The sequence below is a fragment of the Electrona antarctica genome (assembly GCF_951216825.1).
Source record: "Electrona antarctica genome assembly, chromosome: 9".
Lineage (NCBI taxonomy): Eukaryota > Metazoa > Chordata > Actinopteri > Myctophiformes > Myctophidae > Electrona > Electrona antarctica.
The window spans coordinates 58,354,359-58,371,871 of NC_136790.1; the positions used below are offsets into that span (position 1 = coordinate 58,354,359).

Sequence of the window (17,513 nt, forward strand, 5' to 3'; positions counted from 1 at the left end):
CCGTGTGTGTGTCACTCTCTCTCTTCAGGGTCTGTTTGGTAACACAGCAGCAGCATCCCAGGCGGGTGGGCTGTTTGGAGCCACAGCTCAGACCACCACCACCGGCTTCGGTACGGCTACCGGTCTGTTCGGACAGACCAACACAGGCTTCGGAGCCGTCGGCACGCAGGTCTGTAGCTTTAGCATCATGCTAACACGTTTAACTAGAGGTCTGTAGCTTTAGCATCATGCTAACACCTTTACATAGAGGTCTGTAGCTTTAGCATCATGCTAACACGTTTAACTAGAGGTCTGTAGCTTTAGCATCATGCTAACACGTTTAATAGTGTACTCTATGTAAACTCATAGCTTCACTGTACAGATATTCTACTGTTCTATTGAGGTTATGATTCATGAGAACTATTTCTATGTATGTGATGTCTTACCATGTGTTGTTCTATTGTTGTGTCACCATGTGGTGTTCTTGCTTACTGTAAATCACTCTGGATTAAGAGCGTCTGATAAATGTAATCCTGAAATTTTTGCACATCTCTCTGCTAACCAGATGTTGTTGTGGTCAATGAAGAGAACAGATCAGTCTTCATTCTTGAAGTGGCCTGACTGCACCTTTGATTCTAGCTTAGAGGAAGCCTTTATGACCAAAGTCCTTAAATTCCAGCCGCTCCTCCAGTCCATCATAGAGCTAGGCTACAGGTGCAATCTGGTGGTGTTTATCTTCGGCAGCCTAGGACATGTACACAGTTTGGTTGTAAGAGGCTTCCAACAACTTGGGATGCCAAAAAAAGCAGCCAAACGGCTTGCGGAATTCTTTGCAATCTCTTCCACTATCGGTAGCCGCAAAATATGGCGAAGACGCTGTTACTTGTAGCCCTGAAGGGTGTGTGGGTATTTGTCCGGGATTTACTAATTGCACTCTGTACAGCACCTTGTAAATATGTGTGTCCTTGTATTGTATCTCTTATGTGGACATAAATAAATGATTACAATGTGTGTGTGTTCCAGCCCAGTCTGTTTGGTAACAAGGCGGGGGGGTTCGGTACCACCACAACCAGCGCTCCGTCCTTCGGAACCGGAACAGGACTGTTTGGAAACAAGCCAGCGTTGACCCTGGGGACCGGAGCCAATACCTCTACGTTTGGTAAGGGGATTTTTTGCCATCCAATCTGGATGTATGTATCCATCTTATTGACAGCCCATACATCCAATCAGAAAAGTCCTATCTGATTGACAGCCCATACATCCAAACCTCCTGAGGTGGACTGACCCCAGTGACCCGTCACTTCTTTACTCAGAGCTGAAATCCCGGCCGGGAGATTGATCGTGCTCTGTTGACCCCCCTCTCTGGTGTTCCAACATGCTGATTAACACCTAGAACTCCCCGGGGTATTTGTAACCATTAAATCAGGACGCCCAGCGATTTGTTTCTTCAGGTCCCATTTCAAGGTGCACCAGGCACCATCTTGGATGTAGCTGAAGTAGCTAGATGTAGCCAAAACACCCCCGAGGCGATCGACAACAGTGGGAAGTATTATTACTTCTGACGCGACTAGCGAGGGGACCGCGGTGGGCCGTCTGACACATGATCTTTGGTTAGAATTAGACGGATCGATTTAGATCAAGAGTCATTCACGTGTGAAGATGTTTCCTCCCATCCACTAAAATGGAGGGGAACATTTTGGATGACGTCCCAACCGGAAATTACATTGAATGTTTCCCAACAGACGCTCCCAGCCTGTGGAGCTATGCGATCGGTTATGATATCATTAATGTTCCGTCCTTTTATCAAGAGTTGTTTCAATCATACAATGTAATGTATTTAATGTAATGTATTGTAGGTTTTGGCCCCAGCCCAGCAGGGGGCAGTCTGTTTGGAAACAAACCTGCGACAGGAGGATTAGGAACTGGACTGGGAGCTGGCTTTGGAGCAGGTACGCACGCACGCACGCACGCCTTTGCAAACGTTTGCAAAGGTTCATAGTAACTGTAACACCATGTTATTGTGTTTAACACTGAGTACAGGACAGGGATCACTATTTGGCAGTAACCATGTGGTGTTATATTACAGTGGGAGCGGGCCAGAGCTCACTATTTGGCAACAACCAGAACAAGCTGGGCAGCACTCTGGGAACCACAGGGATGTTTGGGAGTTCAGGATTCAGCAGTGGAGCCTCGAACCTGGGCTTCACCCAGCAGCCTGTTGGTAAGACCTCTATACACCCTTTAGAACCTGGGCTTCACCCAGAAGCCTGTTGGTAAGACCTCTATACACCCTATAGAACCTGGGCTTCACCCAGCAGCCCGTTGGTAAGACCCACCTCTATACACCCTATAGAACCCTATAGAACCTGGGCTTCACCCAGCAGCCCGTTGGTAAGACCTCTATACACCCTATAGAACCCTATAGAACCTGGGCTTCACCCAGCAGCCTGTTGGTGAGACCTACTATACATGTACCCTACCTACACTATACACTACTACTACTATACTGTAAAGCAGTGGAGCATTGAACCTGGGACGCCGCCACAGTATAATATTCTAATTAGCTGTGTTTCTATTGGTTCAGCCCTCACAGACCCCACCTCCACGGCGGTGCAGCAGGCCGTCCTCCAGCAGCAGATCAACGCTCTGACCTTCAGTCCGTTTGGAGACTCTCCTCTGTTCAGGAACCCTCTGACCTCTGACCTCAAGAAGAAAGAGGAGGTAACGCGCACGCACACGCACATGCACACACGCATGCACGCGCACACACGCACACACAAACGCAAGCACGCGCATGCACATGCACGCACGCACACACTCACACACACACAGAGGCCAGGCTCACTTCAGACTGGTGAGCCTGATTTGAACAGATCACTGATGTTCAGGTATTTCTGATTATCCGGTGATCTCAATGGGGAACATTGAGATGGCGGACACTGAGCTGGGATATTAGCAACAATAGGAAGACGTAAACAAATCCAGTGCTCTACCAATCATAATAAAGTAAATCTCTGTTGCTCCGCTTCCTCTCCACCAGCGCCTGAAGCCGACCAATCCGGCGGCCCAGAAGGCTCTGACCACGCCCACCCACTACAAGCTGACTCCGCGGCCGGCCACCAGGGTCCGCCCCAAAGCTCTGACATCATCAGGCTCCGCCTCCAAGTCACAGCTGTTCGACGGATTGGACGACGACGAGCCGTCGATCACCAACGGAGCCTTCATACCCAGGTAATTTAAATACTTAACGAGCTGGCCAATCACCAACGGAGCCTTCATACCCAGGTAATTTAAATACTTAACGAGCTGACCAATCACCAACAGAGCCTTCAAACCCAGGTAAATAATGGTGTTGCCATAGTTACCAGACAGCGTAGATCAATGGCCTGTCAATCATCCATTATCGTTGTTAAGCCTCACTGTGCAGCAGTTGTAATAATTATTCACACATTATAATAACATTTATCATGACATTATGATATCATGTTGTTATATTATTAGACATGAGGTCAACACAGTTTTTGTTAACCCATTCTGGACAGGAACCCCTTTTGGTGTTTTAACTAAGCATTATGTTATATAGCTATTGAGAAATAGGAGATCTACAAGCTCATAGCGCGCCACCGAGTGCCGCGCTACGAGCTTGTAGGTTGTAGGTTTGAAAAATCGTAAAAATGCGGCACAGATTTTTATTTCGACGTCAGGCCTAAATGGGTTAAACCTGCAGCAGTTGTAATAATTATTCACACATTATAATAACAGACATTATTATTATGATATCATGTTATATTATTAGACATGAGGTCAACACAGTTTTTGTTAAACCTGCAGCAGTTGTAAATATTTGGGATCATTCATGAAAAGATATAAGATGATTCTGACATTTACAGACAACGCCGAATGTTGTTGTTGCACAAGGTTGCATACAACCCCCTTATGAGTGAATCATAAAAAATCTATCCATCCATTCATCTTCAACCGCTTACCCGTCGGGTCGCGGGGGCAACAGCTCCACCAGAGTGCTCCAATCTTCCCTCTCCAGAGCAACATTAGTAACTCCTCCTGGGGGATCCCGAGACGTTCCAAGGCCAGTGAGTCGACATTTGACCATATTGTCTGTCTGTATGTCTCTCTCTCTTCAGGAAGAGCATCAAGAAGTTGGTTCTAAAGAACGTGAGCAGCAGCAGTTTCTACAGCGAGCCAATCAACGTGGAGTCTGAGGACCTGGCCTCACCCACTGATTACCCTAGCAACGGACACGCCAGGTACGCACGCATGTTTTTTTTTTCTTCCTTTGAAAGTAAAAGGATGCCTGTGTGCGTGTGTGTTTGTTTATAACTAGACCTGTACGTGCCCGTCGGCCACCGGCCTACTTGAGAACGATGCAACTTGGGAACCTAATAATACCCGTTGTCAACTTGTCACAGCACCCGTTTTAACTGTCTGTCTGTGTCCCACATGGAGATCTCTGTATCTGTCTGTCTGTGTCCCACATGGAGATCTCTGTATCTGTCTGTCTGTGTCCCACATGGAGATCTCTGTATCTGTCTGTCTGTGTCCCACATGGAGATCTCTGTATCTGTCTGTCTGTGTCCCACATGGAGATCTCTGTATCTTTCTGTCTGTGTCCCACATGGAGATCTCTGTATCTGTCTGTGTGTGAAGAGGGCAAACTGACTGTGAAAAGTGGACTCAGTTTGCCCTCTTCAGACACAGGCAGATTGTGAAAAGTGGAGTGGTTAAGTAGGCTAATCAATTGTCAGGTGTGGGGTTGCCATGGCAATCAATTGGCTGTCTTTGAACGCAGCTTTTATTTGTCAAAAAAGGTGCTTCTAAACTGTCTTAAAAGCTAATGATATCACTGGCAAGCACGCATAGTCACGGGTGTTCCGACCACCGCATCGCATCGATGCCATTCATTTGTCACACACGTAGCGACGTGGCAGATTGAGAGGAGACAGAGAGGTTGAGGGGAGAGAAGAAAGACTCACCCGTGCGTCGCAGACATAGCCTACAGTATAACAGGACTGTCACTGCACAGACGCTGAAAGAAAACCCCACTAAAGACCTGAGAAAAACTATTTGAAAACGTTTGGTTATAAAATATTTCACTCGCTCTGGAGTGAGTCAGAAGACTCAGTCAGAACACAAGAGGCAAGATGGAGTCCAACCATTTACTGATGACTTAAGTAGACATGAAACACAACTCACCACTGTTCAAGGACGCACAGGGAAAAGGTAAAAAAAGGTTTAACAGAATGTCCGTTGTGGTGAGAAAAGTTGACGATGATAATTGTGTGTGGCGGCGGCTGCGCTACCGCTACGTGCCTGCGGGGTGTGCTCATGCACGTGCGTTGGGAGCACGTGCGGCTGTGTGCTGTTTGGGGATTAATTGGAGAGAGGAGATATCAACCAGCACAGCAACACAACAAGCCGGTAGGCTGCGCAAATTTCATCCCATGACTCGTGGCAACAATAATCATTTGTAAAAATCACAATATAGGCCTACATTATTTAACCCGCCCCAACCCGCCCCGCCAGTAAAGTTAAAATATCTTGACTCGGCTCAGCCCGCCCTGCGGTAAACCCGCGGGACCTGCAGGTTACAGGTCGGCCCGCGCAACACTAGTGTGCATGTTTGTGTGTGCATGTTTATAATGTGTGTGTGTGTGTGTGTGTGCGCGCGCGTGCACAGCCCTCAGGAGGAAGAAGAGGAGGAGCTACAAGGAGGCGTAGAGGAAGACCCCGAGGTCACTCAGTTCTACGTCAACCCCATCGCTAAGCCCCTCCCCCACTGCCGGGCCAGCCAATTACAGGACACCATCTCTGACTTCAACATGCATAAGGTAATAATTTAAAAGGCCCCGAAAGCACGCTGGCTGGGCCAGGCTACCCGCCCCTCTAGACCAGAAAGCACGCTGGCTGGGCCAGGCTACCCGCCCCTCTAGACCAGAAAGCACGCTGGCTGGGCCAGGCTACCCGCCCCTCTAGACCAGAAAGCACGCTGGCTGATCCAGGCTACCCACCCCTCTAGACCAGAAAGGAGGAGAGAGATTAACATGTTAACGTGTTGTTATGATGTTATAATAATGTGTTAACATGTTAACACAGAGGAGCAGTGAGGAGGCAGGAGGTCCAGAGGACTCTGAGCAGGAGGAGAGAGATTAACATGTTATTATATAATGTTATATTAACATGTTAACATGTTGGTAATGTGTTGTTAACATGTTAACACAGAGGAGCAGTGAGGAGGCAGGAGGTCCAGAGGAGGAGAGAGATTAACATGTTGTTATATAATGTTATATTAAAACCCTTAGACTCCCGTTGACGGAATTGACGGATTTAATCAATAAATCTAGACCTACCGTTGACGGAATTGACGGGCTGTCAATCGGGAGCCTAATCGGGACCTTAATGTAGCAAAATTTAGCATTTTTTGGCTAATTTGGCTAACGTCCGATGTAATGTTCCTAAAACCGGCCGAAATCCGCGCGTGCATGGTCGATCACGCACGCGCATGATTGCGCATGCATCGCTGCGTAAAATGCGATGTTTTGGGCTTGATTAGAGCTTAATTTGACTTAGTTATGAAAAAGACGATGATAGCTTAGCATTCCGGACATCTTTCATTGTGGCACACTAGCAAAGCTACTACCGGATATTTTGATCCTAACCGGATGTGGTCATCGTTCACTCGCTCCTTTTGGTCAGAATCGGCACAATGGTGACGTTACCGCCACCATCAGGTCTGATTGTCCCAATACTATAGTCTTGCCCCGTCAGAATGAGATATAGTGTGTAAATCGCGGATTTTTCTTTTGGCATTAAAATGATGAATTAAAAATATGAATATATATGTCACAAAAGGGCTTTTTGGGGGAGTGGCAGCCCAAGGGTTAACATGTTAACATGTTGGTAATGTGTTGTTAACATGTTAACACAGTAGAGCAGTGAGGAGGCAGGAGGTCCAGAGGACTCTGAGCAGGAGGAGAGAGATTAACATGTTATTATATAATGTTATATTAACATGTTGGTAATGTGTTAACATGTTAACACAGAGGAGCAGTGAGGAGGCAGGAGGTCCAGAGGACTCTGAACAGCAGGAGAGAGATTAACATGTTATTATATAATGTTATATTAACATGTTAACATGTTGGTAATGTGTTGTTAACATGTTAACACAGAGGAGGAGGCAGGAGGTCCAGAGGACTCTGAACAGGAGGAGAGAGATTAACATGTTGTTATATAATGTTGTGTTAACATGTTAACGTGTTGTTATGTTATAATAATGTGTTATTGTCTACAGAGGAGCAGTGAGGAGGCAGGAGGCCCAGAGGACTCTGAACAGGAGGAGATCCAGGAGATGCAGGAGAACCAGGAGGCTGCTCCTCATCCTGCAGGTTAGACATTAGAATAATAATAATAATAACTAGAACTGCACTCTGTCGAGTGCCTACTTGCTTGTTGCACACAAGTAGGCCATAAATGGCCTACTAGTGCGCAAGCAGAGCGCGCAAGTACTCTCGACCGCTACAAACTGTCAAATCTCAGCTTCTCTTTGAAAGAATGATTGAAATATTGAATTATTAGGTTTAGCTATTTGCTATTAGCTGCACGTACAAAAGTAGTATTATGAAGTATATCGTAATAAAGATGTTGATTAAAGGACCCAATGCCTTTGATGGTGACGTATATCTCGATCAGTGTCGGGTGGATTAAAGGAAATGCCTCTATGTATATGTATATGTAATTTGTAAGTTGATTAGCGGTATACTGTGGTTACTTTTGATGCGTATGCACCGTCCCAGCATATGACGTCAGGGTATAACTGGTATAGCTAGCTCTCAATGATGACTAGCTCTCAATGATGACGTAATAAAGATGTGGATTAAAGGACCCAATGCCTTCGATGGTAACGTATATCTCGATCAATGTCGGGTGGATTACAGGAAATGCCTCTATGTATATGTATATGTATATGTAATTTGTAAGTTGATTAATGGTATACTGTGGTTACTTTTGATGCGTATGCACCGTCCCAGCATATGACGTCAGGGTATAACTGGCGTCATATGCTAGCTCTCAATGATGACGTAATAAAGATGTGGATTAAAGGTCCCAATGCCAGAGTGTAATTGGTTTTCGATGGTGACGTAATGACGATATGTTTTAGTGTCGGGAGGATTAGAGGTAATGCTCCTATATGTATACATGTATGTAGTCTGGCACCACTGCCGTATCAGGCACAAGTAGTCATTACGTAATTTGCTGGGGCGGTGCATACGCATCGTCGGGCGAAACTAGTACTTGCGCGCTCTGCTTGCGCAAGTAATGACCTCTGACAGTTGAGACAGAGGTACTTTTATTAATTATTTCCTGTGTGTGTGTGTGTGTGTGCAGGCATCGTGTTAAGTCGTGTTGGCTACTACACCATCCCATCCCTGGAAGAGTTATCAGATCTCCTTGACGACAACGGACAGTGTTTGGTCGAGAACTTTACCGTCGGACGCAAAGGTACAACAATCACACCTGTGTGAAGTGAGGGGCGCTCTTATCAGCATACATCACATTCCCTGCTCAGCCAATCAAATCATCACAAATGTTATTCCGGCCAATATCTTTTGTCGTCTTCACTTTTCTGCCCTCACTTTTATCTTCAATAAGTTGCTGAACGATATTATATTTACAGTTTGAGCACCACTGGTATTATTATATTAGTGTTTATGTTGATATTATTGCAACATAGTTGTTTTTACATTTAGAACGTTCCTTTTCATACTTTGTTTTCACGAAGCACACATCAGGCCTTTAAACATGCTCTGGTTTAGTGTTGATTGGTCAGTTCTGAAGCATGAAGTCTTCTGATTGGCTGTTGCAGGGTACGGCTCGGTGTACTTCCCAGGAACGCTGAACGTGATTGGTCTAAACCTGGACGACATCGTTCACTTCAGACGGAAAGAGGTCATCGTTTACCCGGACGACACCCACAAACCACCGCAGGGGGAGGGGCTTAACAGGTGAGAAACCACACCCACAAACCACCGCAGGGGGAGGGGCTTAACAGGTGAGAAACCACACCCACAAACCACCGCAGGGGGAGGGGCTTAACAGGTGAGAAACCACACCCACAAACCACCGCAGGGGGAGGGACTTAACAGGTGAGAAACCCTATAGCCAAATTCCAATACCCAAAATCTCAGCCACTCGCTCACTCCCACTCGATCACTCGGGGTCATTCCAGCTTGACCCGGAAATGGTTAACGTTCCGATTGTTAAAGTGCTCCATCGAGGAGGAGAGTGGAGTCGAGTGGAGGAGCCGAGTGGGCTCTCCGAGACCGCATAGAGCGAGTGTACATCAGGTGCAGGCTCGGTGGAGTATGTTGTCTCCTCGCTGCGGATTTCCGCATCACGGGTACATGTTTTTTTCCTTCTCCAGTGACATAAGTCCGCCTCCTCCACATGTGGCACAGAAAACACTGCTTGAAACCCGATACTATGCACCCACCCCCCATCCACTAGCTGCCGGCCGCTGCGGCTGATGAGACGCTGTCGCTGACCCAACACACACATGCACACACACACGCACACACGTTAAACTAAAAAGCTTTGCTGTTTGTTGAAGAGACACATTTTCGCTGAATTAATAGAGCTTCAGAATGATACAGTAGCCTATAGCCTATGTGAAAGTGAAAGGACCACAACAAGCCACTGGCTTTATTGCGTTGTGTGATATAAGCATAATAAAAGTAGGCTATATTGTGCGCACCTCAAAAGCTATAGTTAATTTCTCTCTGTGCATGCCTGAATGCACAGACTGCTATGAATGACGGTGACAAAAATGTATTTATTTATATGTGGACTGAACTGAATATGTAAGTCAGAGAGACTACCTATAATTCCTGTTATAGTGTCCGTTATTTGCAAAGACCGTCGGAGGAGGGACTGTCCGAGGAGGGGGGTTATTTATACGAGCAAAAAGGAACGCGGGCTGCGGGCAGGTCAGGAATTCCCTTCACATTCACAATCATATAATATAAAAGTGTGCGCATCCTGGCGCTTATTCACTATTTCAGGAATAAATAGCCTTGTTGCACATGTTACCAATACATACACATTGGCCTCGGTTACATGCACAAACATGAATTGTCTATTCTGTAGACTGTACGGCTCTGGGTTCAGAGTTCCAGTGATCCAGCTGTGTGACACTGTATTGTTCCACCACTTTTGCTTTGGCAATGTAAACGTATGTTTTCCCATGCCAATAAAGCCCTTTGAATTGAATTGAATTGAATTGATTCACGTCACAAGTGATCGCGGAATGTGCCGTCGCTTTGAAATGACAGCGGAGTACATTCCGATTCTAGAGGCAAATCCATTCCACCGTCTCCACCACTCTGTCCTCGCATCGAATCCTCTCCTCCTCCACTCCTCCTCACTGGGGGCGGAGCCGAGGAGCGAGTGGAGGACGCGAGGGGAGTGAGCGAGTGTGAAAGTTGCGGTATTGGAATTTGGCTATAGTCTCTCCTGTATAGAGCGTCGCAGTCCCGCCTCCTACCCTGGACCAGGAAATGAAACCCAATGCATTTTCCTCATAGACATTTCTTAAAGTATTTATTTAAAGACGGTTACGCCGCGGACAAAGCCAACTCGAGTCGTGACAACTCATGACAACACAAACAATATTTTGGACCAAACAAATATTAGAAAGAAGAAAAAAACGGCAGGTTACAACACTTTTTTTGTTGTTTTTCTTCTTTGTAATTATTTGTTTGGTCCAAAATATTGTTTGTGTTGTCATGAGTTGTCACGACTCCAGTTGGCTTTGTCCGCGGCGTAACCGTCTTTAAATAAATACTTTAAGAAATGTCTATGAGGAAAATGCATTGGGTTTCATTTCCTGGTCCAGGGTAGGAGGCGGGACTGCGACGCTCTATAAACCCTATGTCTCCCCAGGCGAGCGGAGGTCACTCTAGACGGGGTGTGGCCAGTGGATAAGACCTCCTCTCTCTCTCTCTCTCTCCTGTATAAACCCTATGTCTCTCTCCCCAGGAGGGCGGAGGTCACTCTGGACGGGGTGTGGCCAGTGGATAAGACGTCCTGCGCTGACATCCGCTCTCCAGACAGACTGACCAACATGGACTACCAGAGCAGACTGGAGACCGCCTGCAGGAAGCAAGGAGCTCGCTTCCTGGAGTACAGACCAGAGACAGGCTCCTGGGTGTTTGAGGTGAGACATGTACCTGTCTGTCTGTCTGTCTGTCTGTCTGTCTGGAGTACAGGCCAGAGACAGGCTCCTGGGTGTTTGAGGTGAGACATGTACCTGTCTGTCAACACATGGTCACAGCTGCCTGTCTGTCCTATCAGGTCAGTCATGTCTCTCTGCCTGTCTGTCCTATCAGGTCAGTCATGTGACCTGTCTGTCTCTCTGCCTGTCTGTCTTTCAGGTCAGTCATTTCTCTAAGTATGGACTCCAGGAGTCGGACGAGGAACAGGATGTCCCGCTCAAAGCCGACCCAAAGAAACTGAAGACGATGACATCACTTCCTCCCTCCAAGCTGCAGTTCCAGCAACAGCAGCAGGTGGCGCCACAGGTAGCCGACTAGCTCATCACTGCCCCCTAGTGGAGACATGAATAAAACCACTAGCTCATCACTGCCCCCTAGTGGAGACATGAAACCACTCACTGTCTCATATAACCTACCACAGACTACATGGATTAACCCATTCAGGACGGGAACCCCTTTTGGTGTTTTAAGCATTATGTTGTACTTTAGCCATTGAAAAATAGCAGATCTACAAGCTCCTAGCACGGTGCCGCGTTACGAGCTTGTAGGTCTGCTATTTTTGAAAAATCGTGAAAATGTGGCGCAAATCTTTGAATATATATATATATTTTTTTTAAATGTTTTTTTGTGGCTTTCGCCTTTATTTTATATATTTTATGGAGGGACAGACAATAGGCTGACAGGAAATGGGGAGAGAGATGGGGGGAAGACATGCAGTAAAGGCCGTCGGGATCGGAAGTCGAACCCGCGGCACACTGCCAGACTGGATTACCAGCCATGGACCTGGACCACTGAGCCATGGCCCAGGCCAGAGACAAAGTTTTTAACTCAAATCTTTGCTTCTGGGGGGTCCCTGGAACAACATATTTTCAGATGGGGGTCGGCGGCCAAATACATATAATCTTGGGGGTCCTTGACATGAAAATGTTTGAGAACGACTGACATAGAAACATGGGTTTTCAGAAAACTGTCAGCATTTAGAAGACATTTGTAGAATCGTTCCCAGGTCAAAATGGGTTAAAGTTCTCCGTCCTGGGGACGGATTTTCGTCTTGAGGACTTCATGGCCATTTATGAGATCAGTGCGAATCTGCAAAAAAATAAATAAGGGTGTTGGGGGTTATGTAGCCGTGGCCACCGTGTGGCCTGTGAACAACATGAAGTCATCAAAACACAGTTCTCTCCTCGCTGAATGGAACCTGTCACGTCCACACTCGTGCCGATGTCGTGTGCAGACAATAAATAGTAGATCTGCAAGCTCACATCGTGTTACGAATGCTATGTGTCTGTGTGTGTGTGTGTGTGTGTGTGTGTGTGTGTGTGTGTGTGTGTGTGTGTGTAGGAAGCATCAGGGGCGGAGCTAAAGAGCATAGGAGTGGAGCTGGACAGTGACATGGCAGACATCACCGTGGCAACGCTACCAGAGAGCATGCTGGGAGGAGAGGGGGAGGAGTCTGGCTCAGAGGAGGTCGTCGGGTCCATTCCCACAGAAACCCACGAGCAAACCTCCGCCTCCATCTTCACCCTGGGACACAACCCACACACCCTCCAGGTATGGGATTATAACCCTTACACCCTCCAGGTATGGGATTATAACCCTCACACCCTCCAGGTATGGGATTATAACCCATACCTGAACCCATTTGTTCACATATTTGCTTCGCTTTACAAAGTCCAGTGAACTCTAAACAGAATCAAAGTACAGTGAACTACAATCCAGAGCCTTAGACAGAGTTATGCAAACTGTGTTCACTTCATGGGGCTTCAGTCCAATGGAGGCTCTCCTATAGACTTCTATTGGCTTCAGTCCAATGGAGGCTCTCCTACATAGACTTCTATTGAGAATGGGGACAACCAACTGGGACAAGTCCTGGACCGGAAGTAGGCAGAAATGCATTGGACTCAGGGAAACAGCTGAGTTTTAATGATCTTAAATCCCTTTATTTTAGATTGTTTTGTAGTAATAGTACAACATAAACATTACAGAGACTTTAGTTGTTACTGTAAAAACAGTTGTCATGTTGCACACATGCTTAAAATAGCTCTTATTTGCGCCGCCCTCGTTGAAAACAATGTATTTCCAATACCAACACCTACCTACCTACCCATCTATTAGATGGCTCTGTTCAGTGTGAACGCTAAACGGACTTTATTGACAAGTTTAATTCCTCTAATCAGATCATGAAGGATGATAATAGTTTAATTAATGATATTTCATTCCTCCAATCAGATCATGAAGGCGTGTCTTCTGGCCGAGGATGAGGAAGATGACATGGAGACTGGAGTGATGATGAAGAGTCTGGTGGAGTCTTCCTCCTCACCTCGACACATCAGGAAGACAGGTACCTGTCTGTCTCTGCGTCTGTCTGTCTGTCTGTCTGTCTGTTTCTGTGTGTTCAAAATACACAGCTGTCACTCCTGTAGGGTTAAGCGTTATTCATAGTGTAATTTATCGATGGTGAGGTGACCACCGAACTACAACATGACGTCACTGAGCTGCGGTGAAGAGCAAACCACCGCTCTCCCCAGCCCTTCTCTCTGTTTTTACTCACCACCGCTCCACGTTATTACAGCTCCGATCATTCCAATCAGATAGACCTACCGAACCTCTAAATGTTTTGTCAGTCAAAAGATAACAGTTCTGTCCGTCCTCCTTTGTCTGTAAACCTTTCTGCAAGCGACCAGGGGATCTGAATTTTTTCTCTCTCTCCCTCTCTCACGGAGGCATGTAAATGTTCATGAATCCAAGTAACTGACGGTGAGGTATGCGGAAGTGCATTTTAGATAACGCTGTAGCACTATTTGTGGCGGTGACTTGACCTATCCTATGGTATATAAACCATGCTGCTATAAACCTGCTGCTGCAGAGATGCGGACCTCTGGCGCTGGAGCTGGCACAATCAATCAAATATATATTAATTACATCGATTCGCCCGGCCCCTTACTCATACACGTGTAGCCTATAATGTTTCCCCCTCTATATAAAAATGACAACAAGACAAAATGACAATATATAACTCTAATGTCGTATTTTGTCTGACTGAGCAATGCGCCTGGCTCCAGCTGTTACAATAACGTGTGGTATTGGCTCAAAACAAAGTCGGACAGTGTTTTATCCATTACCAAACTGTGTTGGTGCACCCACTTTTACCTCCTGACCGAGCTGACGCACCCCCAACGCCCAGTATTGTATTTGTTATTTGGTCTAAAAAGATTTATATATAATATAATTCGTTAATCACACAATTAAAGAACACATAATTTGCAGGCAGTTGGCGTTAATTACCTCTCGCTGCGCAAGGGTATTCAATATAGCGCTCACACCGTCACTATAATTATAGTTTGGTAAACTGAAGTCGAGTTGTCCTGTCGAGTTGAAACGCTGCCTTGAATTGGTTGGAATGTAACAATTAGAAGACAATGGTGTTATGGAAATTATGAGGTCCCATCATTGGCACTCAGCAGAGGGAGGTGAAGGCATGACACAGCATCAAGGAGTCTGGCATATTGTCAATCATCGTTCTTTATTCGTTTCGATCATCTCAGTACAGCAGCATGGTCGCATGGTTGCGCATCGTAGTACAGTCAAAAGTCAAGCATCACCCTGTTCCCCCCTCAAGTTCTCCTTTCCCTCCCCTTTATTTCCCAACCACACACCCCCAAATTGACAGTCAGTGACAGGTGTTTTATTCAAATACAACAGGACATGGACAGATAATAACAGGTGGTGTTACAACATCTCCGTTCATGGTGGTGGTCATGGTGTTTGCTGACAGACAGGAAACTACTCTAAATGGGATAACAGAGATGCTATACAAAATGTTCATATAAGGATCTGCGCTAAAGATAAGGGTGACACACAAATAAGTATACCTTTGCTGACAGTATGGAGGAGTCAAGTCAGCTGTTAGATTGACAGGAAGACTGCTCTAAATGGGAGATAGTTGGAGGCAAGCAGGAAACAACTAATTTGAGAACACACCCAAGTAGGTAGAGGCAATAGTGACAGCTGTCAGGTGACAGCTGTCGGTCAGTCCGAATGCGTATTTGTGATAGTCCATCCTATTTGACTGAATGGAATACAATTATAGTTCTTATTTAATAGTAGAATTGGCATTCTAAAACTGCCACTACAATCCACCGCTTTATATATGAAAATTGATACCTTATTAATTTACATGGCCCAGGAGATTTTTAGAATGACAAATATTGATGATTAAAACTGTATGGCTAGATTTATGTTTGATGACAGTGGTCAGATAAAGAAGGTTTCGCTATTAAGAAATTTAAAAATTACTGGACACATCTAGAATCAAGAAAAACACATCTATAGTTAAATTAGAAGATAGTAAACACATCTAGTTAAATTTAGGAAGAAATTTAAGAAGATAGTAGAGCTTGTAGATCTGCTATTTATATATTTTTTTCTTTCCCTATACTATTTTTTAACTTTGTAATTCCACACTACAAAATACCTATAATAGTTAGTTTAAGAACCAAATGAACTGAAATGATTTAACTCAAATTAAAATAATTGAAATGGATTATATTAGGATAGAATTTAAACACTCAACAATTAAAATAATGTAATACTTTAAAACTTTAACCTGGTAAAACTTTAACATTAGGATATTCTCCATTGAACAAAACTATGGCCACTGTTAGTCCCCTCTCAGGCTGTTTTTCACACCCGAAAATAAATAAATAAATAGACTGATAATGACCACGTCCTGTATTTTAGGCTCTCTGCTACTTTTAACTCAGTTACACACAAACGCACAAATACCTTTCCTCCCCCCCCCCATTCTGCCAGCTGGACAGAGAAAGAGAGAGAAAGGAAGGCTGTCAATCAGACATTTGTTTTTTTTTTCCAATATCGAATTAATTCAAATTAAACTGTTACTGATGTGACCAAGGTGAGGTCTCTTTGTCTTAATATTATCTCCATTCGTTCAACATTTTCTGTATTATATTACTTAAGTTAGCGTTCAACCAAAGAATATTTCATATTTATACCAGTGACTTTCTGATAAGGGACGTTCAACCCGAAACTGCTTTATATCATGTATTACTATACTGATAAAGGACGTTCAACCTTGAAGAGAAAGGAACTATTTAACTTTCGTAAGCTCACTAGATTCGATTTTTTTCAGATCTCACCCCGAAAATAAATCCTTTCTCTCTGTTTTCTATACTAAAGGCCTAGTGCTACCTAGTAAATACCAGAATTGACAGGAGATAAAATAATATTAGACGTTTAACCTTGTTAAACCCTCATAAATGATTGATTTCACACTATTGATTTTAACACCTTGAAACACTCACGATTTGAATAATTACTTAGATCCATGTTAATTTATTTGCAAAACTATAAATGTATTCCTTTTAACTAACCCACACATAGGCTGTACCAATGACCCCTCCCCCTCTTGCCATTTTGGGCACGGGGTGTTCAATGAGGAGTCCTTTTAGTACAGTATATGTGCGTGGAAATGAATTCCAATATCTTATCATCCTATTTTAGGATTTTCTAACATTGTTGTTCTTGCCTATACTTTTACAAATTTTAGATTGGAGTCTAGTTAGATTAAAATTTAGATTAGATTTTTAGTAGTTTATCAAAACTCTTGTAGTTCACTACTTGCACATGTAAGACTAAATAGATTAAATCACATAGGGTAAATTACAAACTAAAGATCTAGTTATTCTCAATTGTATTTACCAATTACAAACTAAAGATCTAGTTATTTTCAATTGTATTTACCCTGTCGTAGTTTGTTTTCTTTAGCCAAAATTGATTTGCTGGCCCGTCGTTGCTGTGCGCCGTAATACAGCCGCATGGTTCAGTGGACACCAACGTTTCATATGACCTGTCTGGCCGCAGTAATAGCACAAGTCGTTGACAGGAATGGTGTTGGCTGCGCTGGCTTCATCCTCTCCCATGTGGCGTGCGTGGTTTAGTTGCCGTCTTCTTCTGTCCTTCCTTTCCTGGAGTACAGCATCAACCCTGGCTCGGGTTTGTACTTGTCCTCTCACTGGTCGGCTGTGGTATGGTCCTGGGTTGCCAGGCTGGTTACGCCAGGCTTCCCACGGCGGTGGGTGTTGTCTTGGTCTTGGGGTAGGCTTGCTGATGTGGTCTAGCTGGAAGCCGCTCAGTTGATTGGTCATTTCTTTTCCTCTGTGTTTGGTCATTTGAAAGTCTGGTTCTGGCTGGTCTCTGTTGTGGTTGCGGTCGGCATAATAGTTGTTG

At 44.9% G+C, this 17,513-nt stretch overlaps 1 protein-coding gene across 5 annotated transcripts in view; it reads left to right on the forward strand.

Annotated features, from left to right (window-relative positions):
* The window catches only part of nup98 (nucleoporin 98 and 96 precursor), a 48,278-nt gene that overhangs the window by 12,093 nt on the left and 18,672 nt on the right, over positions 1-17,513 (forward strand). For all 5 annotated transcript variants that reach the window (XR_013790840.1, XR_013790841.1, XM_079510442.1 and 2 more), the window contains 15 exons: positions 29-169; positions 1,003-1,138; positions 1,836-1,928; positions 2,066-2,200; positions 2,564-2,700; positions 3,020-3,210; positions 4,122-4,244; positions 5,675-5,825; positions 7,286-7,379; positions 8,380-8,493; positions 8,858-8,996; positions 11,029-11,206; positions 11,424-11,570; positions 12,606-12,815; positions 13,494-13,605. Coding sequence is in view for 3 of the 5 variants with exons in the window: in XM_079510442.1 (XP_079366568.1) it covers positions 29-169; positions 1,003-1,138; positions 1,836-1,928; positions 2,066-2,200; positions 2,564-2,700; positions 3,020-3,210; positions 4,122-4,244; positions 5,675-5,825; positions 7,286-7,379; positions 8,380-8,493; positions 8,858-8,996; positions 11,029-11,206; positions 11,424-11,570; positions 12,606-12,815; positions 13,494-13,605 (2,101 nt within the window). In the remaining 2 variants the exon portion in view is untranslated. The remainder of the gene's footprint in view (positions 1-28; positions 170-1,002; positions 1,139-1,835; positions 1,929-2,065; positions 2,201-2,563; positions 2,701-3,019; positions 3,211-4,121; positions 4,245-5,674; positions 5,826-7,285; positions 7,380-8,379; positions 8,494-8,857; positions 8,997-11,028; positions 11,207-11,423; positions 11,571-12,605; positions 12,816-13,493; positions 13,606-17,513) is intronic.